We start from the raw sequence: 21,184 nt of genomic DNA, 5'->3' as shown, positions 1-21,184 counted from the left end.
TCCAAGCGTGCCCGCGCCGCCGTGCCGCCGCCGCCGCCACCACCACCGCCGCCGCTGCCGCCGCCCCTGCTGTCCCAGCCGCCGCCGCCCACGCCCGGCTCCGCACCCGCCGGCACACCCGCACCGGCCGGCATCACGCCCTCCGTGCGGCCTCGGCGGCGGGAGACGCTCGCGCCGTTCAGCGGCGTGCCGCCCAAGCAGCTGAGCGACTACAACATGCCGGGCTCCGCCTGGGGCAGCACCTTCACGCCCCGCACCGCCCTCTCCTGCCGGCTGGTGCCGACTCCGCCAAAGTTCTCGCCGGCCGCCCACGCGCCTCTCCAGCCGCCCCCGCCGACGCCGACGCCGGCAAAAGTCGAGCTCCTCGCCGAGGCGAAGCCGCCCGCCGACCCGCCGCGCCTGCCCGCCTTCGCGGAGCGAGCCAAGGAGGAGCCGCAGCAGCAGCAGCAGCAGCAGCAGCAGCAGCAGCAGCAGCAGCAGCAGCAGCAGCAGCAGCAGCAGCAGCAGCCATCGCAGCAGCAGCCACAGCCGCAGCCGCAGCAGCAGCAGCAGCTCCTCGCCGAGGTGGAGGCGCTGCGCGACGAGAACGAGATGCTGCGCGCCCGCCTCGCCGCGCAGGGCTTGGCGATGGCGGAAGCGGTGCGCCGCCCTGCCAGCCGCCCGCCCCCGCACTCGAGACGCGGCGCGCACTGAGCCCGCTCGTGAGGTATGGGGAGATGTGGGGAGATGTGGGTAGAGAGCACTGAGCCCGCTCGTGCGCCCCTCAGATCTCGGCTGCCCGCGAGGCTGCGGCTGCAGAGACGCGCGCGCAGTGCAAGGCCGAGGCCGAGGCGGTGCCCACGCCGGACGGCTCCGCGCGCGGCGAGGCTGCGGCTCCGTTCGAGAAGGCTGCGGCCCCCGTCGAGGAGTCGGCCGCGCAAGTGTGGGCGACGCCGGCGCCTGCGCAAGCGACGCCGCCGCTCGAGGCGATGCTTCCTCCCCCGGAGGCGCGACTCGCCCGCCCTCCCCCTCCGGCGCCTCAGCTGCTTGACGACCCGCCTCTGCTCTGGACAGGCCGTCGCGACGCGCAAGCGGCGCCTCATCCAGGCTCCGGCCGCGCCGTCGCCGCGCAGCACACGGCGCGCCAGCAGCTCTGCCACCGGCGGGAGATTCGTCCCTGCCGTCTGCTCACTCGGCGGCTCCGCACGTAGGCGGACCGGCGCCGTTGCAGCGGCCGAAGGCAATGAGCGCAAGCTGCGCCGCCGCGCCTGAGCGCCAGCGGAGCGGCCGGCGCCGCGACTTACCCTCGCGGTGCCGGCCGAGGCTCCGCTGTCCGCGCTTTGTCATGTATGCCCGTAGTCCCAGGGCGCGGGGGCGTGCACCGCCCACGCCTCATGGGATGCGGCAGTCCCCCGAGCGCTGAACGCGTCAGTTCATGCCCTCGCAGACTTGTAGTGCGACGTGGAGCAGACGGCCGCAGTGTGTCTGGAGGCCAGAGGTCGGATAGTCCGTCCCAGCTCAGAGCTCCCCCGCGCGGATCGAGTGTCGGTGAAGTAAGTGAAAGGAGAGTGCATCTGTGCCGTTGCCTGTGTGAATGGAGTGAGAGACGCACAGCGCAAAATGGGATCGCGTGCTGCACAAGATCTCAAGAACCCGCAATACGGCATTACGTGTAAACAAAGAGAGAGACAGAGAGATATCACCATCACGCGACGTGGCAGGAGGCAGAGTGCGTGCTCAAGCACTGGCAACGGCACCTCTCGTCATGGAGCAGCACCGCAGCCCGACGAGCCGATGCAGAGGAGCACATCCACATGGGGCGCGCGCGCGAGAGAGAGGGGTGCACCCATTCCACATGAGCGCGACGCCGCAACGAAGGGACCGGGCGGCCAACGAAGCGCTAAAACGGACGCCGATATGTCGTCACAGCGAGTCTTTCTCGGGCACGTCCGGCCGGGAGGTGAGGCAGCTCCGCCGCCGCCGCCCTCGCCAGGCGGGCTGGGCCTCGGCTCGGGGCCAGGGAGCGAGCCCATCGACGAGACGACGGGCCCGCTCGGGGCCCCAGACCACAACCAGCCAGCAGACGAACGCTGGCCGCCAGGAGATGAGAGGAGGAGAATCCCCTCCCTGGCCCCGCCAGATGAAGCCACAGCGGAGGACGCGGGCGAGTGGCTCGTACGGAGAAGCTCCCCCGCCAGATCAGCTCTGGACGAGGCCGCCGATAGACCCACAGTCTGGGGGTGGGCCTGATACCGTTCTGACGGTAAAAAAACGGTGGCGACAATCCAGTCGTCCGCCTCTACCGCCGGAGCTTCCACCTCGAGTCCGCCTGGACGCCAGGGTCCAACTGGGCGAATCTCCGGAGAGGATGGCAGCGAGTGCTATTCCGCGAACTGCCCCAGCAAGCCGCCCGCACAGCCCTCGCGAAGGGCATACCAGCGAGGCGGCACCAGGGCGGAGTCAAGCAACACGCACAGGACATCGCGGAAGGGCGGCGCCGACGATCAGCAGGGCTGAGCCTCACAAAGGAGCCGGCAGTCGCGGCGAGGCACGCGGCCCAGGCGAAAGGGGTAGCAGTCTGCGTACAGGCCACGGCACTCAAGGACGGCGCGAGCGCCGCATACGAGGGGGGGCTCGCAAACGGCAGCAGCCGGCGCAACCGGAGAGGCGCTCCTGTTCGCTCGGGCAGGAAGCGTCGACTTCTCCACGGGGCTAGGCGCACGCGCCCTCGGCATGCACGGCGCCGACGACAGAACCATCCAGTACGCCGACTCCGACGCCGATGGCGACACGGAGGCCCGATATCACCACGAGCTTTGCGGCGGGACGCCTCTCAACAAGTATTGCAGCTAGACAGCGAGGCCGCCCCGCCTCGGGCGACGCGACCGCACCTAAGACGTCGTACGACACAACGATGCCACCCGACGGAAGGGATGCACTGGCGGACTTTGCGTCTGCGTGCGAGGGCAAGGGCAGAGCGTGGCGCGCCGAGGGCGACGCCGCCGTGCGACTCGAGTGGCGGGAAGCCAAGACCATGAACGCAGGCGTGACGGCGACCATGGCGCGGATGAGTCTCACGCTCCACGACACGATCGACTTCACCGACGCATGCGCCACCGACGGCAGCTTTGCCCCGCGCGGAGAGGCCGGGGAAGGCCTCGCCGCATGGGGAGTGTGGCACGGGGTCGGCGACGACGGCACACCAACAGCATACGGAGGGGCGCTACCGCCAGGCAGCAGCATCGCCGACGCCGAGCTGCATGCTCAGGGCAGAGGCCAGCCCACGGGGCACAGAGGCCCCCAGGCTGCTCATCCTCAGCGACTGCAACCCCGCCATCGAAGCAGTCCAGACGGCGGAACAGACAGGGAGCGCCTGGCACCTGTACAAACATCACCGCCCAGCCCTGCTCGAACGAATCAGCCTCAGGGCGGCCAGGTGGCGACGGGCGGGCGGAGACCTAGTCATCCAATGGGTGTGCGCACACTGCGGCGTCTTCCCGAACCACTACGCCGACGTCGTCGCCAAGGCCTACCTCGGGCGCAGAGTGAAAGACCCATACGACGGCAAGCTGGCTCGGGAGGCGTCTCTGATCGCATACGGACCACAGAGGAGAGACGGAACGGTCAGCTGGGCAGGCGGACAGCGCAAGCTACGCGGGCTCGTGCAACAAGGGCTCGAACGGTTCATCATCCGCGAAGCCATCACGAGCGCGGGGCACGACGTCGGCAACCTCATCGTCCACATGCCGGAGGAGCTGCCGCACGCGTGGCCGTGGGAACACGGGGGCGCGTGACAGCTCGGGCTCCTCGACTACAAGGACGACGCCGGCAGAGCGTCCATGGTAGCGCTCGCAGAGGTCTGGAGGGCACCCAGGGGACGCGAGCTGGCCGGAGAGCTCGTCCACAGCCTAGAGATGCTGTACGACATCATCGAGCGACCCGAGGGTGGCGGCAGCAGCGCCTACAAGGGAGCAGTCAAACAGGCGCTCGACGTCGCCGCGGCGCTCAACACGGCGGGCAAGAACCTACCCAGCGTCGAACAGTGGCGGCGGTTCAGGGCGGCGGCGTCGGGAGCCCACCCTGCCCCTACACAACGCGAACGGGCGGCCACGAGGGCGAGAATGGCGGCAACGGGCTATGTACCACCCCCCACGCGAGGTGGGCGCGACGGCGAGCGCCTTCTCTGCGATGCAGGTGGCGGTGCGCGAGGCGACCAACGCAGCCAGGAAGGCCTCAAAGACGATTACGTGGACGGCCATCGAATGGCGCAAGACGAACGCGCCCGCGTGGAGGGGCGGCGCCGCTGGCCCACTGGGGAACAGGACGGAGACGATGACGACGACGTAGACGACGACGACGGCGACGACCGCTCACAGCCGGTGCCAGAGGAGGAGCCTACCGACGACGAGGGGGCAGGAGAGGAGTGGGACCGTCGCATGGGGGGGTCGAGGGCTGGAAGCAGCAGCGACACACGCCAGGCGAAGCAGCCAAGCCCCCCACCGAGGACCACCAGCCCGAGGCGCGACACGAGCGGGGGCGCACCCAGCGGCGGACAGGGGGATGCCGAGCCTTCGATCAGGGTGGTCGTCGCTGGAAGCCGACGAGCGGAGACGCGCGACACGGGAGCGGACAGAGTCCCGCGCCCCTTGCCAGTCAACATCATGAGAGGCACCGGGCTCGGCAACCCATTCCCCATGGGGAAGAGAGGCACCGACGAGGCGCTGCGCGACCAGGTATGCGAGGCATTCGACACGTGGCTCCTGCTGCGCACCGTTCCCGCCTCGGCCGTGCGCGGGACACTAGATCCACGCCAGCGCTCATCCGACAGGCCAACGGGCAGCCCTTCTCGCAGGAGAGATCGCCCCTCGACGCTCCGACGAAGCTAGGACGGGGAACGACGCCGTCGTGGCGATGCGGGCAGCGCTGAACGGCCGCGGCAACGCCAAGGTGGTGCGGCTCGGATGCTCGCCCTCGTGTTGAGAGGGGAGGCTGTGCCACGGGGACAGCCTCGCAGCCATGGCGCGAGAGCTCATCGGCGTACGAGATGAGCGGCGTAGAGAGGGGCAGCAACGAGGAGACGCCCCAAAGTCACGCAAGCCGAGGGCCGACAAGGGGGTGCCGAGAGGGGCCCGCGAGCCCTCAAAGGCACAAAGGCCTACCAGATCGGGCACCTCAGCCTACTGCGGTTTCGGCACGGGCGCGAGAGGCAAGTGCCACAACGGACCCTCGACCGCGCGGCACAACAGTGCTTCTCGGGCACAGCGGGGGTGCAACCAGGGACCCCCCCACCGGCCAAGCCGGCGGCGACGACGGCACGGGGAGCGACGACGAAGAGATGCCCGACCGCACAACAGAGCCAGGACCGAGCGAGCGGCTATCCGAGGAGGGCCCCCAGAATGACGATAGCCAAACAAATGACGACTTTACAGTGATGGACGTAGAGGAAGAGCAGCCAGAGGAAGAGGCACCCCGGCCGCCGAGGAGAGAGCGGTTCGAGCATGAACGTAGCGATTCGATGAGCCAGGGAGAGGGGACGAGCCAGCAGCATGATGAGGACGAGAGGTCGACATGAAAGGGGGGACTCCGAACGGCCGAGCATGCCCTCGCATGCCGGACAACTAGGTAGGTCACAGACCTCCCCCCTCCCGACGAACGTGTGTCGTGGATGATAACGTGTTCATTCATAACGCTGCTTGTAACCACGAACGATGCGAGGACGCAAGCAAGTCCACACCAAACTCGGCCATTCCAACGGCCAGGCCGCTCGCTTCAGGCTGATTGGCTAGATGAGCGGCCTACCTCCAATGGGGCAGTCCGGGAACGCGTGGAACCTGCCCGCCTCGCTCGGCGGGATGTGGTTTAGCGCCGACGGACCGCCCTCTCCACCACCCTCGCCCAGGGATCTACAATGCTGTCTTAAGGTCCGACAGGTTCGGCACCGGGCACCGCCTCGGTATACAAAATGCGCCTGCGGGCGGACCCTTACAGACAGATCACAGATCACAGAGACAGAGCAGAATCCGTCGGCGAGCGCTAGCGGCAGCGGTGAGGCCGGGAGGGTGGCATGGTGGCGAGGCCGGCAGCAAAAAAGAAACAAAGCATGGAAACAGAGGGACACACACAAGTCAAATCAAAGAGGCCAACGGACCCGTAGGAAGGTGAAGAACAAAAGGCTCGGACTGGACACCAACGCGGTATGGGTGGACGCGAGACAGATGACGACGACACGCTCGAGCGACACACAAGCGAGGGAGGCACTTGGAGCACTTGGAGTGCAGTCATTTACTGCAAGCCCAGGACCGAGAGTCGTTTTTCTCGCTGCTTCATAAGCCCGACCTCACGCCTCTCGCGACCTCCAGTCCAACACACATGCTGCTCTCCGCCGTCTCGGTCGCGGTCACGGTAGGCTCGTCGCGGACCACCAGCTCCGTGCGGGCCGGGCCCGCGCGGATGGTAGGGTCCTTTGACCCGGCGTCGCCGGTGCTCACGGCCGACGACCTTCGCGACGGCCTCTCGCGGGCGCTCGACGGCGGGCTGCAGCGCAAGCACGTGGCGCTGCTCGGCTCGACAGGATCGATCGGCACGCAGTCGCTGGACATCGCGCGCGAGTATCCCGACTACTTTGAGGTGGTCTCGCTCGCGGCCGGCTCCAACGTCGATCTCCTCGCGCAGCAGGCCCGGCCAGCGCTCCTCTCCTCACACCCGCATCCACTGCTGCGCACTCGCGAGGCTGCGGCTCTACCGATGTCCCGCCCACACGCCCACAGGTCGCCGAGTTCCGTCCCAAGGTCGTCGGTCTCGCGGACGCCTCCAAGGAGCAGGCCAGCGAAGCGGCCCGCCACTCGCCACCATCGCCGCAGCCACCGCCGCAGCCACCGCCGAACCGCCGCCGCCGCCGCCGCCGCCCCGCCACCGGCCCCTTGGCTGGCACCAGGCCGGCCCCTCTCGCGAGACCTTTGCGCCACTCTGCTCAGCCGCCCTCGGCCGGCTGCTCAGGAGCTGCGCGATCGGATCCGCGCTCTCGGCGCTGCAGTGCCCGAGATAGTGGCAGGGCCCGAGGGGCAGACTGCAGTCGCGACCGCACCGGGCGCAGACACCGTCGTGACGGGCGTGGTGGGGTGCGCGGGGCTGCTGCCGACGGTCGAGGCGATCAAGCTCGGCCGCACCATCGCCCTCGCGAACAAGGCGCCGCCCAGACACTTCCTAGACACTTCCTAGACACCTCCTAGACACCTCCTAGACACTTCCTAGACACCTCCTAGACACCTCCTAGACACCTCCTAGACACTTCCTAGACACTTCCTAGACACTTCTTGGCGACCAAGGCGCCGCCGCCGCCTCAGGCCGCCTCGCCGCAGCGCGCACGGCCCTCCCTGCGATGGAAGTGTCTAGGAAGTGTCTAGGAAGTGTCACGGCCCTCCCGGCGATGGGCCCAGCTCCGCACCCCTCCCCCCTCTCCTCTCCTCGCCGCGCCTCTCGCCGCGCCTCGCCCCTGCCAGCCGAGAGCCACCCTCGCCCGGACCGCTGCAGGAGACGCTCATCGCGGGCGGGCCAGCCATCCTTCCCCTGCTCAAGAAGCATGGCGCAAAGATGACGCCCGCTGACTCGGAGCACTCGGCACGCACCCTCCCCTCCGCACCTCCCCTCCGCCCCTCCCCTCCGCACCTCCCCTCCGCACCTCCCCTCCGCCGCTCCCCTCCGCCGCCCACGCCGTGCGGAGGGGACGGGAGCGTGACGAGCGGCACGCCGTAGGCCATCTTCCAGTGCTTGCAAGGCGTCCCGCCGGGCGCGCGCCTCCCCTCACCCCCCTCTCCCGGCCCCCTCCCCCCTCGCGGCGCCCCGCCCCCCCGCGGGTCGGCCGGCGGCTGCTCGGGCAGCAGAAGAGCACCACGCGCCACTCTCCCCCTCTCCGCCACACCCCCCCTCTCCCCGCGGCGACAGGCGCGCTGCGCCGCGTCATCCTCACCGCGTCGGGCGGCGCTTTCCGCGACTTCTCCGCGGCCGAGCTCCGCAAGCTCAACGCGGAGCAGCCGGACGTGGTGAGGGCTAAGGCGACGACGCACCCAAACTGGGACATGGGCGCCGAGAGAGCACCCGGCCGCCGCCCTCTCGCCCGCACGCTGCGAGGGAGAGAGCGCCCTCCCCTGTAGGGGCCAAGATTACCGTCGACTCTGCGACGATGATGAACAAGGGGCTCGAGGCGAGAGCGAGGACCCGAGTGGAGAGAGAGGGCGGGGGGGCCGGAGGGGATTCGAGCCCGCCGCCGCTGCGCGCAGGTCATCGAGGCGCACTACCTCTTCGGCGCGGGCTACGACGACATCGACATCGTGGTGGCCCACTGCCCCCTCCCTCCCGCCCGCCCCGCGAGGCTTTGTGCAGCCTTGTGGAGCCTCCCCTCCCCGTCCTCCTCTCCTCCCCCGCCAGGTCCACCCGCAGTCCATCATCCACTCCGCCGTCGAGACGGCAGACTCGTCCGTCATCGCGCAGCTCGGCTGGCCCGACATGCGCCTCCCCATCCTCTACGCCATGTCCTGGCCCCACCGCGTCCACGTCGACTACGGCCGAGGCGCCGCCGCCCCACACCTCGCCGCCGCCAAGCCACTGCAGCCACCCCAGGCCGCCACCGCCCTGCCGCCATTCCCATGCCGCCATCACCCGCGCCGCCTTCACGCCGCCGCTGTAGGCATCGACGAGAAGTTCGACCTCGTCAAGCTCGGCTCCATGTCCTTCAAGGCGCCAGACACGGACAAGTACCCCTGCATCGAGCTCGCCTACGCGGTGACTGCTGCCCGCCGCCGCCCGCCCGCCGCCCCCTAGTACCTCCGCACTCGCACACACACCCTCCCTCGCTCCTCCCCCACCATCTCACTCCCCGGCGCAGGCGGGTCGCAAGGGAGGCTCGATGACGTGCGCCCTCAACGCAGCGAACGAGAAGGCCAACGAGCTCTTCCGCGAGGGAGAGTTCGACTTCTTCGGCATTCCAAAGGCGACGCCCCGCCAAGCGCCACCGGCCCGCCCCGCCGAGCCCCGCCCCCCCTGACGCGCGCTCTGCCGCCGCCCCAGGTGATCGAGCAGACGATGGCGGCGCACGAGCGAGACTTCAAGCTCGACCCGAGCCTCGAGGACATCATCGCCACCGACGAGTGGGCACGCCAGCAGGTGGTAGAGGAGGCAGCCCGCCTTGCAAAGGCGCCCGTCTTGCTGTGAACCGGCGCCCAGCTCTCAGCCCGCGCTTGGGGCGCCATCTATGTTCTCGGCGACAGGGATTGCCGAGATTGCAGATTCGTGCATTCGTCTCATGTACGGGTGGCCTCTTGATTGGGGCGTGGAGACGATTGCGGCCGGCACAATCCGCGGTATGAACAACTATGAATAAGAGAGCGCGCCGCCCCGCCGCGGCGCCGGCGGGCATTTCAGTTTTTTTTAACTGCGGTCTGCGCACACTATGCGGGTCACATGACAGTTTGACACATCGTCGTTTATCATAAATAATCGCGCCCGGAGTGGGGAGAGATACAAGACACGCGTGTTTTACACCGGCGGCTGTACACACACATAACATGGTAGGGGACGAGAGAGAGGCGCACACACGCGCGCGTGTCGCTCTTGTAATCATCCGACTTCCGAGCGCCGCACACATGCGAGGTCGTCGCTCGCGCGAGAGCTCTCGGGCCACAGCGAAGCGCAGGGCGGGTGGAAAGAGGGGGACGGGTCGTCACGGCGGCGCCGACCCGTCCTCGTCCCGCGGCCCCGCTCGCGGCCAATCTCATTATGCTGCCTCGGGCCCCGTGAGCGACAAGCTCCCGAGGCCTAGGCTGGACGAGCTACGTACCGTTCATGATGTAGAGAGTGGAGGTCGCGGCGATGGCGGCGACGTTATGCTGCGGGTGAAAGGCCGTGTGCAGGACGCGCCGCGAAAAGTCGGGCGGCAGATCGGCGGCCGAGTACAGCGGCGGCGCGCTCGCCCTCCGGTACGGAGTCTGCGACGCCTCGAGCGCGAGGTCCGGCGTGGAGCCGTCGGCGGAGAGGAGGTGGAAGCGGTTCTGGTACGAGCCGGTGAGGACGTGCGTCGCATTGTGGTTGAAGCAGCACTCGAACTTGTCGAAGATGCAGTCCTTCTCGTAGAGGTCGCACAGCTTCGGCCGCAAGTGCTCGTGCATCGCTATCGTCTTGAGCGGCCGCGTCTCTACCCGCACATCCCAGATGCGCACGGAGAGGTAGTCGCGCCTGCAGCGAGGGGAGACGTGCGGGGGGGGTCGGACCCTTCCGCCTGAAAAGGGGGGGGGGGGCGAGGGCGAGGCGTGGGTCCCGCACGTGACGATGTTGCGCCCGTCTCGAGAGAAGCGCGCGGAGGCGATGGAGGAGGTGATCTCCGAGAAGAAGGACTTGGTGGCCGGGTCCTCCGGCTCCTACGGCGGAGGAACAGCGGAGGAGGGCTCCTCTCGAGCGCCGGACGCGCCTCGAAGGGCTCCGCGTGCCACTGCGAGAGAGTGGCTCGGGAGAGCCTCCCTCGGAAGTGTCTCGGAAGCATCTCGAGGAAGCGTCTCGAGGAAGTGTCTCGGAAGTGTCTCGCGACGCCTCGAACGACTTTGCGCTGGCGTCGCAGAGGGCGGCGGCGCGCATGTCGCCGAGGCGGACGCAGCCGCGAGAGGAGGAGTAGAGGAAGGTGTGGCAGTCGATCGGGTGGAAGTCGGCCGACGTGAGGACCTTGGAGAGCGCCTCCATGTTTGCCGGCTTGACGTCGACTATGTTGAAGCAGCACCTGCACGGTGGCGGCGGGAGTGACGCTCGGATCGGCCCGAGGGGGGGCGAGAGACGGGGAGAGGAGGAGTGGGCGGAGCGGCACTTAGCGTCTCGCAAGTTCCACAGGTTGAGCCTAGAGGCAGAAGCATAGCGTGCTCAGAGCCCGAGCTGGTGGCCCTTTGCATCGCAGCCGTGCGCGCGGCGCCGCAAGTCGTCGCAGGAGAGGAAAGACTCGCCGTCGGAGCAGAGCGCCACCTGCGGCGGAGAGGGGAGCCGCGTCGAGGGGCGGCGGCAGGGAGGCCTGCGGGGGCGGGCGCTCACCGAGTTTATGTGGTACGCGTGCGCGTTCGCAAAGGTTCGCTTCGGCGTCGCCTGCATCCAGTGCGGTGCCGCGTGGGGGGAGGGGGAGAGGCGGCGGGAGGTTGGCCCACCCCTCTGCTCACCGTGACGACGCGCTCGCAGGTCGCCATCAATGGGAGGCGGAGGCCCCTGCCCCGCATCACCGCGGCAGGGCCGCCCGCGCACCCGTTGCGCGGCTCGATGTTCATGTTTGACACGGTCTTGATCTTTTTGCCGTACACCTGCGCACGAAGCGAGTGCGCAGGCGAGTGCGGATGGGTGCGGCGGGCGTGGGGTGGGGCGGGCGTGGGGTGGGGCGGTGGTGGGGTGGGGCGGTGGTGGGAGAGGCTCGCGGGGGAGGAGGTCGTGTGGGATGCTCCACCCGCCCCTCTCTCGCCCTCTTTGCCTTCCTCCCGCCCGTGTCGTGCCCCTCGCCTCGCCCCCTTCCCCCTCCCCCCCTACCCCCTCCCCGAGTGCGCCAGAGTGCTCTTCGAGTGCGCCAGAGTGCTCTTGGAGTGCTTGAGAGTCCTCCCCGAGTGCGCAAGAGTGTGGGGCGAGGAGTGAGAGGCCGCCAGCGGCCCCCTCGCCTTCCAGAGCCTGATGGTCTTGTCTAAGATAAGATAAGATAAGATAAGATAATATAGCGGCCCCCTCACCTTCCAGAGCTTGATGGTCTTGTCGTTCGTCGACAAGAGCATCTTGCACCTTGGGGGGGGGGGGGGAGGGGCAGGGAGGGGTCGGGTCGTCTTCCGCGTGCGCCGCCGTGGGTAGCGCGGGAGGGTTAGGGGGTAGCAGCGGAGGCTGGTCTTGTGTGGCCGGGAGCGGCGAGGGGAGTGGCGAGGGGAGTGGTGTCAGAGGCGTTGCACACCCCATGGTCCCCTTGCACCACCGCATCGAGTTGATCTTCTCCTCGATCTCGAGCGACTGGGACGGGGCGGGAGGCGGTCAGGCGAGGCCTCGCCCTCGGGGCGGCGAGCGAGCGCAGCACCTTGAGAAAGTCAAACTCCGGCTCGTGCGACTGAAACTCAGTCAGAAAGCGGTACTGCGCCTGCAGAGGGGGCAAGCGGCTCGCCCGGGGGCAGCGAGCAAGGCCGCGAGCGGGGAGGGAGCGCCTTCTCTTTGGCCCGCAGCGCTGCGGCCGGGCAGGGCCGCTGGTCGTCTGGAGTCAGCTGCTGCTCATCGGGCGTGGCTCGCTCGAAAACGACAATCCGCCCGCCTCGGTCCCCGGTGGCGAGGTAATTCCCCGTCTCGTCAAAATCAAGCGCCGAAAGCAAATCCGCTGCGCGGGAGACGGAGGGCGAACGAGCGGATCAGTGCCGTGCGCGGCGTGGTGGCAACGGCTGGTGCTCGGTGCGAGAGGCCGTAGAGTGCAAACGGTAGAGCGGCTGACCTTCCTGAATGTCCTCGACGCCCGCGCCGTCGGGCTGCTCCTCGCCAAACACCTGGAAGAACCGCCACTCGGGAGCCCCTCCCCGGGTGGCGGCCATCTCCTCGGCTGCAGCGCGCTCGCGGCTCCGGCTGCGTGCGATCGCCACGCGCGGAGCGCGGATGCCACCCCGCGAGCGAGCAGCGCACCTCTTTTGTTAGCAATGAGAAAAAGAAATGGCACACGCCCACCGCATACGACAACAACGTCTGTCCCACACACGCACAGACGCGCACATACATCATGCTCGGGCACCGCCCACAGTGTAGTGGTGTGAGCACAGAGTGCACACCTGCGGGTCGCGGCGGGTGAGGCAGAGGGTCGTAAGAATCAAAGCCTCTTGGTGCCAAACGTGCTCAAGCGCGCCGAAGAGAGACGGTCTACACTCGAGGGAGTTAGCGAAAGTCGCACGGGCAGAGATCTTTTGTGTACTTGAGCACTTGAGCACTGGATAGGGTCGATTCCGCATGGTACGGGACCCCATGAACACCCCAGTGCATGCCGTCCGCCACATGCGACATGGGCTGCCATCGGCATGCACAAGGCGCAAGCTCGCCGAACGGCGGGAGGTGTACGCGACCCAGAAGAAATCGCGTGTCGTTCCCTCCGCTGGAGAGAGGTCCCTCAGTTCCCGTTCCTCAGGACCTCCTCTCCAGCTGCGACCGTGGATCATTGCAAGACCACGAGAGTGCGCATGCTGCAACAGGAGCTCGTTCAGCTGGATCAGGTGAGGCCCAAGCGCACTTCCTCACTGGGCCTGAGATCGCTCGAACACGTACCACCGTCACCCGGCTCCAGGATCGAGGTGCACGCCGCCGAGGGACCCCGGAGGGTAGATCGGGCGGTGTCGTCCCCCCTCTCCCATCATCACCGCTTCCGTCTGATTTAATTGTCCAATTTCCTCCTGCGCAAGAGCGGAGAGGGCTCGGGCGGCGTGCGTGGCGGGAGAGGGCAGGGGAGTGACGGCGCGGGGGAGGGGGGGGGGGGGGGGCTCAGCCGACAAAAAGCATCACTTTATAATATCAATTGTGTACTCGTCGCCCTGAATGGTTGGGCAGGTTAGTCAGGGCACGATCCCGGCGTGAACACGACTAACGTTGCCCGGAGTTTTCCTCCCACGGACCGCCCGTCCGGCACCCGGGACGCACGCCGGCGAAACACCATCAAGCTGCTGTACGGCCCCGGCATCGCCTCCCCTGGCTTAGCTAGACTGAAAGATATTGTGCACATGGTCTGTCTCTACAATGTGTACAGACACTTCACCTCCCAGAGCTCGTCCCGGTCCCGCCACGGCCATCCTCGGCCTCCGGAGGGCCCCCGGCCGCGGCGCGGTGCGGCGGCGTCACAAATCCGACGGCAGAGCACCGGGACGCGGGCGAGTGATCTGAGGTCCAACTAGGCGTATGCATTGCTCATCCAGGGCTATCACCTGGACCCATCAACAGGCGCCTGCGGCGCCGTGGTCAGGAGGTGTTGTTCACACCTGCCCAACCATTCATACAGCACAGTATGTGGCTCTTACGTACACATTCCCGCCCGTACGTAAAAAGAAAGAAAACAGACAACCCAAGAGGAGAGAGAGAGAGAGAGAGAGAGAGAGAGAGAGAGAGAGAGAGAGAGAGAGAGAGAGAGAGAGATTTGAAGACCAACAAGAAATCACGACTCTCACAGTGATTTGGGCTCGGCAGCTTGTTAGCCCTCAGCCGAAGCTGGGGCCGGTCCCGTAGCCCAGAGAGCCCGCGCCGATGAGTTCGACGCGGTCGGGGGGCCTTGCGGAGAGGCCAGCGAGGTGGCGATCGCTGTACTTCATGGTGCCCTCGGTGGGGCGGCTGACAAGCCAGAGGTCGATACTCTGGACGACCCATAGGATGCCACGAATGCCTGAAGGAGAGGGAGGCGAGGCCAGAGGCAGGCTCAGCTGCTCTCGGGTGATCTCGCTTTGGTGGCTGAAGGACCCGATGGTCCTGTCACATTCGCGTTCCGAGTCGTGGGGGTAGAAGAATTCGAGGTAGAATCGAGTCAGCACCTCCTTGTAGTACAGGTCAGCGGACCGCCAGGCTCGCCGGCAGCATCCGCAGGGAGGCAGCATCTAGGGCAGCATATGACTTATGAAGCACCAGTCTTCTGGAGAGCTCAACAGCTGCGGCCGCGATGGCGGAGTCGGCCGCGGTTCGAGCGAGCAGCTTTTGGCTGCGGGATCAAATCGCGGAAGGCTCATGCCCTCGCGGAGCGACGCGGGTCGCGCGGCGCGCGCGTGTGCGAAATGCGACAACAGACGACAGAGACGACAGACGCCTGAGCGTTGTACGACTGAACTTTTGTCGCCGCAATCGCCACCGCCGCCATCTTGACGAGCAGCGCGAGCGCGCTCGTCGGCGGCCAGTCGTCGCGGGCCGGGCCGAGCCCGGCCTCAACCGGCCGCGCCGCCGCAGCAGGCCCCGTCTCGCTCTCTACGTAGGTACGAGCAAGACATTTTTTTCTCTCGTCCCTCGTTTCCCTCCTGTCTTGACCGGGCCTTCCCCTCTTTTCAACATTACATCTCCCACGTTCCCCCTTTTCTTTTGTAACGACCCGGTCCGAATTGTCAAGCAACAAGGTGGTCTTCGGCTCCACCGTGCATTTGCTCGCTGCTCTGTTGTGCAATGCGGTTCCACCTTATCATTGTGCTGGCGAGCACTGCGAGCACTGCCGCGCTCACGCGCACCCAGATGGAGGACATCACCGGCGTGCGGCTGCCAGGGCCGCCAGAGGTCAGCACAGACGACGTCGCCAACCTTCTGCTTGGCGACCCGACCGAGAGCAAAGACACGCCGCCGCACACGCCGGAGTCACAATCGCCCACGAGCGTCGCCGGCGCAATCCGCGAGCTCCAGCGCATTGCACAGACCGCCGTGCGCAACAGCCTCAGCATGACCACTCACAAGGTGTCTCGCTTCGACGTGTTCACCCGGATCATCGCTCTGCAGAACAAGATCGAGGTGGACGACTGGCGCGCGAGAAATGCGCCACTCGGCAGGCCATCCGCAAGAGACGTGGACGTGCCAGTGGCCAAGAGGGACGTCGATCACGTTCAGTGCGGGCTGGCTTATGATGCAGAAGCGGACGCCGTCGTCGTTGCAAAGACCGACGAGCACCAGGCACGAGCATCCCTTATTCCGACGCTGGGCGTCACCGTCTCACACCGAGACCTCGGCCTTCCACCGCGTCCCCGCTGGTCCCCCTTGCAGGAAGTGGAGGCGCACCACTACGCCCTCCTCTCCATCGGCATCGGCGAGACCCTCGGCTACCCGCTTTCGGCCGACGTGTGCGGCGAGTGGCGGGACGACGAGGACGCGTCGAGCATCATCAAGGAGCATCTATTTGGCGCGTGGCCCGAGCATCGCGTGCTGGTTCCGTGGGGCGCCGATCGTATGAGCGATCGCGCGCTGGAGGACCTCGTGTTCTTCGGGATGGGCCAGCACAGGGTGCAGCGCGCATGCACTCACGCCGCCGGGGGGGTGCGGCTGCCAGCCTGCGCAGCACGTGGCGAGGACGCGTACGCTCCCGACGATGCCTACTACGCTGTCTACATGGACTTTGCTGAGGGGCTCGAAGTGCGCCAGGGGTTCGCCGCCCTCGGCGCCTCGGCGTACTTCGACAAGAATGGGACCGTGGTCGCGATCCGCCGGCTCGGCGTCACATACACACCCGACGGACCACAGGGCCGCAGGTATCGGCCGAGCTCGTGCACGTGGGCGTGGGGCTGGCAGCGCGCATGTCGCCACTGGTGGTGCCCCTCGTTGTACTGGCCGACAAAGACGTGCAGCGAGGAGGAGGCCGCCGTCTACGGCTGGCGAAACGCAAAGTGCGGCCCGCAAACTGCAGAGGCGGGTGGCGCCGGCGGCCCGGACTGACGGAGCCGGCTTTGCGCCACAGGCTCGCCTTTCGCGGCACCCTGTCCGCGGTGGTGACGGGAATCGACCACCTTTACGGCCTCCACCTCAGCGTCGCCAACGCGATCATCACCGCCAACGTGGAGGTTGCACCGCCGGGCACACACACACACCGCTCGCGCCTGCCACCCCCCACCCACCTGATGCGCTCGCGCGCGCAGGAGCTCGATCCCGATCACCCTCTCCGCCGACTGATGACGCCGTTTGGGTACCGCACCGCCGCCATCAACTGGCGCGCGTCCTTTGCGCTCGTCAACGAGTTTGGGCTGCTGCACCGCGCGATGCCCTTCACCAAGCAGGGCCTCCGGCAGCTCTTCGACTTTGCTCGCACCTCGAGCGCGGGCATCACCTGGGCGACGATCACAGCGCGGCACGCGGCCAAAGGCGTTGACTCCGTCACGCTGCCCCTCGACGAGGATGGCGACGAATACTACCTCCTTCTCCGCCGCTTCGTCTCCGACTACCTGGTGAAATACTATCCGTCGGGCGAGTGCGCCGCCGACGCAGGGGTGCAGGCCTGGCACCGGCGAGTCAACCGCATCGCGCCAAACCACGACGTGCCGTCGGTGGACTCGTGCGACGCGCTGGCCGACATCCTCGCGACCTTCATGTACCTGGTCAGCGCCGGCCACCGGCACGTCGGCACGATCGCCGCCGAGCTCGAGGACCCCTGCTGGGCGCCTTGGAGCTGGCGCGACGGCGACTTCTGCGGCCTCCCTCGGCGACGCGCAGCCACGCCGAGAGCACTCGCCTGAGTTGTCAGGCCCCTAGCTGACGTCCTCCCCGCCCCCCCTCCCTCGCGTGCAGCACGGCCTACACGCAGACGGTCATCATGGCGCTAACCTCGCACGAGCAGTGCGCTCGCACACCCTTCGCAACACACTCTCGTGACGCAGCCCCGCAACACACTCTCCGCCTCGCGTCCGCCCAACAGGCCACGCATCCTCGACGACTACTCCCACATGTTTCTTGACGCCGAGGCTGGCAGCATGTGGACGAACCTCACCGCGTCGCTGCGCCGCTTTGGAGACGCGGTCGAGGCGCGCAACCTCCAGCGGCGGAGGCCCTACCGGGTGTTTATCCCGTCCCAGATCGAGACGTCGGTCGCCATCTAGGAGGAGGGTCGATCTGGAGAGATGTAGCCGAGACGTACATAGAACACCTACTCGAGTAATAATAGCTGTGACCTGTGTCGAGAACCAAGACGAAAGTGGGTCTATACAAATGGGCAAGTTCTCGCCACGACCGTGACCGTTAAGAGCACGAAAGCACCGCCGGTCGGCAAGTGCAAGTGTGAACATCCCTATGTTTGTCATTGTGCGTCTTGGGGGCCCGGGGTTCGGGGTGTGTTTTTGCGTGAACAAGACTCAAGAGGTCGCTCGTGAGTCGTGTTATTGATATTGTCGATGTTCAAGATGCAGTTTATCGGCCCGACGATCGGCGGCGAGGAGATATTCCTCGCCTCGCTGCTCATCGTGGGGATTCGTTCAAGATGCTGAGCGACCGCGCGACGCCCGACGGCGGTAGCGGCCGCGGCTGCGGCTCTGCCGCTGCTACTGCCGCTGCTGCTGCCTCTGCTGCGGCTGCTGCCATAGCTGCAGCTGCGGCCGCACCGCCCGGCGAGGCCATCCTCGCGCGCACGGACGCTGCAGGCGCGGGCGCGGGGGTGGAGGGTGTGTATGAGTCGGAAATGGAGGCGCTCGCCGCGTGAGCCGATTGACTCTCTCCGGCTGCGCGCCTGACGCTGACCGGTGCGTCCACCGAGTCGGCGTCTAGCGCGCACGAAAGGTTTCTCGCCTTCCCTGGGACCCCATGTTGCGTCTTGGTCCGGGATTGTGCTTTTGCGTAAGCAAGTGCGTGAATAGCGGAGACGCTGGAGGTGCTCGCCGAGTTCGGCGATTGAGCGCCTCCCTCTCTCTCCGGCTGCGCGCATGACCGCCGGTGCGGCCTCCGAGTCGGCGTCTAGCTAGCGCGTGCGATAAGGTTTTTGCTTGCCTTCCCTGGGACCCCGTGTTGCATGTCTGACTGTCACTGTGCGATTTCGGGCCCGGGGTTGTGCAATGTGAATTTCTCTTCTTTCAAGGTGTGTGAACGGCCGTTTATGTGAATAAGCGTGAACGCCGTGACAAGCGACACCCTGATGTCGTTCGACTGCACGTCGCCAGGGCCGCGAGAGGCCTTCGCCATATCCGTCCTCTCGCTCGTTCTGACCACAGCGGCAGCGGCTGCGGGGATCGTGCTTGCCCTTCGGCTCGGCTCGACGGCCACGCTCGGCTTTGGCCTGGAGAACCTCGTCGACTGCGTCTCCTCGTTGCTGGTCGCTTGGCGATTCTGGGGTGGGGGAGAGGGCACCAACGAGCACATGCTTGCGTTGAGAGAGGAGCGCGCCGCTATCGGCATCGCCCTCTGCTTTGTACTTCTCGCCATCGTCGTCGGAGGCGCCGCGTTGATGGAGGTTCTGACGGGACACGACGCTGAACCGCCGGGCGGCGACGGCGAGGGTGGCTCCGCCCTGCTGCTCCTCCTCACCGCGCCGAGCGCAGCCATCTTTGCGGCGCTCGGGTTGCTAAAACTACACATCGGGGCCGCGGTCGAATCGGCCTCGCTCAAGGAGGACGGCACCTGCACCCTCGCCGGCGCGCTGCTCTCTCTCGGCGTGTGCGTCGGCGTCGGGCTGGTGAGTGTGGATCCGTCGCTGTGGTGGGCCGACGCCGTGGTGGCCCTAGTCGTCGCAGCCGCGCTGCTACTGCACGGAGGCCACACTCTCCTCGCCGCCGCCCGCCGCTCGAAGGCGTGGTGGAGGAAGCGCTTCTGGAAGCTTCGCGGCTTCGTCCCCTTCCCGCAGGAGATGCTGGAGCGTCACGACGAGGGGGAGCGGCCCGACGAGAAGATCTAGTCCAGAGACGGTGACGGAGGCCGCATAATCATGCATGTCTAAGTCTATGTGTTTGCGGCCCCCCCGTGGCACTGTCCGCGAGCTGCGTCCTGTGAGTGGTGAGCGAGAGGTCTCCACCCCGCTCCCCGGCCACCCGCAGCCGCAGTCGTGTTATTTTTCTCTCTCCTCCCCCCAAAGGGACCCCCACGGCAGCTGCTCCACGGTGATGGCGGCGACGATCGAGGGCGACGAGTCTCGTCGCCTGGCGCCCGCGGCGCGGCGCTAAATTATATGATACGGTATATCAACTCAAAAGTGAGACTGAGACGGAGAGCTCTGTCGTCTGTGCGGTGTGCGGAGGGTCCAGCTCCAGGGTCGGCCCGCGGGCAGAAGAGATTTTGTATACCGAGGCGGTGCCCGGTGCCGAGCGCAGGCAGTGCCCACAGGTCGGACCTTAAGACAGCATTGTAGATCCCTGGGCGAGGGTGGAGTGTCCATACACGATACACCCTGCACACTTGTGAGATGTGAGAGCTGAGAGGTGAGTCGCTGCAGCGTCGCTGCCCGCCGGAAAAGCGGAATGCGGGATGTGGGTCCTCCGGCCGCAGGACAGCCCTCTCCATCACCCTCGCCCAGGAATCTACAATGCTGTCTTAAGGTCCGACAGGTTCGGCACCGGGCACCGCCTCGGTAACAAAATGTGCCTGCGGGCGGACCCTCACACAGATCACAGATCACTGACCGATCTCCGCATGCGCATTTTGTTAAGAACAAGACTAAAAGTCTCTCCCCAGAGTCGCGATTTCTTGTTGGTGCTCAAAAATTTATTTTAGGTCAAGCCTACGAGAGAGTGTTAGAGTTGTTAGATGGCCACTCCTACGCCTTCGGCAACACCGAAGAGAAGGCCCGCCGCCTAAACATGGGCTGCAAGGCGCGCGGGCAGCCCGGCCAACTCTTCTCCCACAAGACCGGCCACGGCTACGTCAAGGCGCATCGCGGTTTCTACCACGACGCGATCTTTGTCAAGCGCAACAACTTCAACCTGCTGCTCCACGAGACGTTCGGTGGCGGCTTCTCGCCCACCGCCGTTCTCAAGCTGCGCCGCCTCGCGCGCAAAGTCGCGCGCGGCAGCGTTGACCGCACGGCCTACTCGCCCAAGTACTCGCTCTCTTTTATGTCCCACCATGCAGAGCGCATCTCTCCCTCTGTTGTTTTTTCTACCACGACGCGATCTTTGTCAAGCGCAACAACTTCAACCTGCTGCTCCACGAGACGTTCGGCGGCGGCTTCTCGCCCACCGCCGTTCTCAAGCTGCGCCGCCTCGCGCGCAAAGTCGCGCGCGGCAGCGTTGACCGCACGGCCTACTCGCCCAAGTACTCGCTCTCTTTTATATATACGGCTGCGCGGTGAGCACAGTCGCACTCCTCTGTGTAGCGCCTCAGGGTGAAGGGGGGGCATGCCGGGTCAAGCTGAGACTAATGGTCGAGGCACCAGGGGTCGTTCTTCGCCCACAGCAGCAACTGGCAGAGCAGGCGCAACGACGCCCGCCCGACTGGGTGGCATACACAGACGGGTCGGAAGACCTAGGGAAAGCAGGGTGGGCCTATACAGTACTCATCGGGGGCGACGCAATCGGCGATAGGGGCGCGTCGTTGGCGAGCGAGGGCTACGGGCCAGTTGTCACTTCGGCGGCGCACCCAGCCTACCTCGGCGCGCGCAGGCATACCAACAACACGGCGGAACTAACCGCCCTAGCCGAGCTCCTCCGGGCTCTCCTGTCCTCGTCACCGCAACGAGCGGGCTCACGCGGAGTAGTGCGGACCGACAGCGAGTACGCGGCGGCGTGCATGATGGGGAGGGTGACCCCCAAAACGAACAGACAGCTAGCGG

At 66.7% G+C, this 21,184-nt stretch overlaps 5 protein-coding genes across 5 annotated transcripts; 4 read left to right on the top strand and 1 right to left on the bottom strand.

Annotated features, from left to right (window-relative positions):
• Nucleotides 1-3,818: 3,818 nt before the first annotated feature.
• On the top strand, nucleotides 3,819-4,959 carry EMIHUDRAFT_218399 (hypothetical protein; the record flags this gene model as incomplete). Its single annotated transcript, XM_005759839.1, has 4 exons — nucleotides 3,819-4,118; nucleotides 4,189-4,265; nucleotides 4,499-4,712; nucleotides 4,783-4,959. The coding sequence occupies 4 exons, from the start codon at nucleotides 3,819-3,821 to the stop codon at nucleotides 4,957-4,959; spliced, it is 768 nt and encodes a 255-aa protein (XP_005759896.1).
• A 1,470-nt stretch (nucleotides 4,960-6,429) lies between these two features.
• DXPR1 (1-deoxy-D-xylulose 5-phosphate reductoisomerase) lies at nucleotides 6,430-9,186 on the top strand (the record flags this gene model as incomplete). Its single annotated transcript, XM_005759838.1, has 11 exons — nucleotides 6,430-6,754; nucleotides 7,013-7,119; nucleotides 7,486-7,691; nucleotides 7,754-7,755; nucleotides 7,921-8,015; nucleotides 8,111-8,197; nucleotides 8,256-8,309; nucleotides 8,404-8,529; nucleotides 8,674-8,757; nucleotides 8,861-8,940; nucleotides 8,982-9,186. The coding sequence occupies 11 exons, from the start codon at nucleotides 6,430-6,432 to the stop codon at nucleotides 9,184-9,186; spliced, it is 1,371 nt and encodes a 456-aa protein (XP_005759895.1).
• Nucleotides 9,187-9,445: 259 nt separating this feature from the next.
• On the bottom strand, nucleotides 9,446-12,629 carry EMIHUDRAFT_438544 (hypothetical protein). The gene is made up of 12 exons (XM_005759837.1): nucleotides 12,452-12,629; nucleotides 12,174-12,340; nucleotides 12,050-12,109; nucleotides 11,930-11,985; nucleotides 11,718-11,766; nucleotides 11,166-11,303; nucleotides 11,044-11,094; nucleotides 10,928-10,977; nucleotides 10,826-10,855; nucleotides 10,558-10,741; nucleotides 10,294-10,388; nucleotides 9,446-10,206 (listed from the first exon to the last, which is right to left on the bottom strand). Exons 1-12 carry the CDS (start codon nucleotides 12,546-12,548, stop codon nucleotides 9,804-9,806), a joined length of 1,380 nt encoding a protein of 459 aa, XP_005759894.1. The 5' UTR covers nucleotides 12,549-12,629; the 3' UTR covers nucleotides 9,446-9,803.
• Nucleotides 12,630-16,213: 3,584 nt separating this feature from the next.
• EMIHUDRAFT_438543 (hypothetical protein) lies at nucleotides 16,214-17,799 on the top strand. Its single transcript, XM_005759836.1, has 5 exons — nucleotides 16,214-16,331; nucleotides 16,403-16,505; nucleotides 16,581-17,140; nucleotides 17,227-17,274; nucleotides 17,354-17,799. The coding sequence occupies exons 3-5, from the start codon at nucleotides 16,614-16,616 to the stop codon at nucleotides 17,532-17,534; spliced, it is 756 nt and encodes a 251-aa protein (XP_005759893.1). The 5' UTR covers nucleotides 16,214-16,331; nucleotides 16,403-16,505; nucleotides 16,581-16,613; the 3' UTR covers nucleotides 17,535-17,799.
• A 760-nt stretch (nucleotides 17,800-18,559) lies between these two features.
• On the top strand, nucleotides 18,560-19,315 carry EMIHUDRAFT_106510 (hypothetical protein; the record flags this gene model as incomplete). Its single annotated transcript, XM_005759835.1, has 1 exon — nucleotides 18,560-19,315. One exon carries the CDS (start codon nucleotides 18,560-18,562, stop codon nucleotides 19,313-19,315), a length of 756 nt encoding a protein of 251 aa, XP_005759892.1.
• Nucleotides 19,316-21,184: the final 1,869 nt, after the last annotated feature.

The sequence above is a fragment of the Emiliania huxleyi genome, assembly GCF_000372725.1.
Source record: "Emiliania huxleyi CCMP1516 unplaced genomic scaffold EMIHUscaffold_79, whole genome shotgun sequence".
Lineage (NCBI taxonomy): Eukaryota > Haptophyta > Isochrysidales > Noelaerhabdaceae > Emiliania > Emiliania huxleyi.
Note: the sequence above shows the minus strand (reverse complement) of the source record. Positions and strands in the feature narration are given on the sequence as shown.

Bases quoted from the DNA above. Each gene is read 5' to 3' on its own strand.
- EMIHUDRAFT_438544 (XM_005759837.1), bottom strand. From the start codon at position 12,548: ATGGCCGCCACCCGGGGAGGGGCTCCCGAGTGGCGGTTCTTCCAGGTG. The intron at 12,110-12,173 runs GCGCTCCCTCCC...CCCCCTCTGCAG, and splicing joins CGCTGCGGGCCAAAGAGAAG to GCGCAGTACCGCTTTCTGAC. The intron at 11,095-11,165 runs GTGAGCAGAGGG...CACTGGATGCAG, and splicing joins CCTGCGAGCGCGTCGTCACG to GCGACGCCGAAGCGAACCTT.
- EMIHUDRAFT_438543 (XM_005759836.1), top strand. From the start codon at position 16,614: ATGACGCCGTTTGGGTACCGCACCGCCGCCATCAACTGGCGCGCGTCC. The intron at 17,141-17,226 runs GCGACGCGCAGC...CCTCGCGTGCAG, and splicing joins GACTTCTGCGGCCTCCCTCG to CACGGCCTACACGCAGACGG. The intron at 17,275-17,353 runs GTGCGCTCGCAC...TCCGCCCAACAG, and splicing joins GCGCTAACCTCGCACGAGCA to GCCACGCATCCTCGACGACT.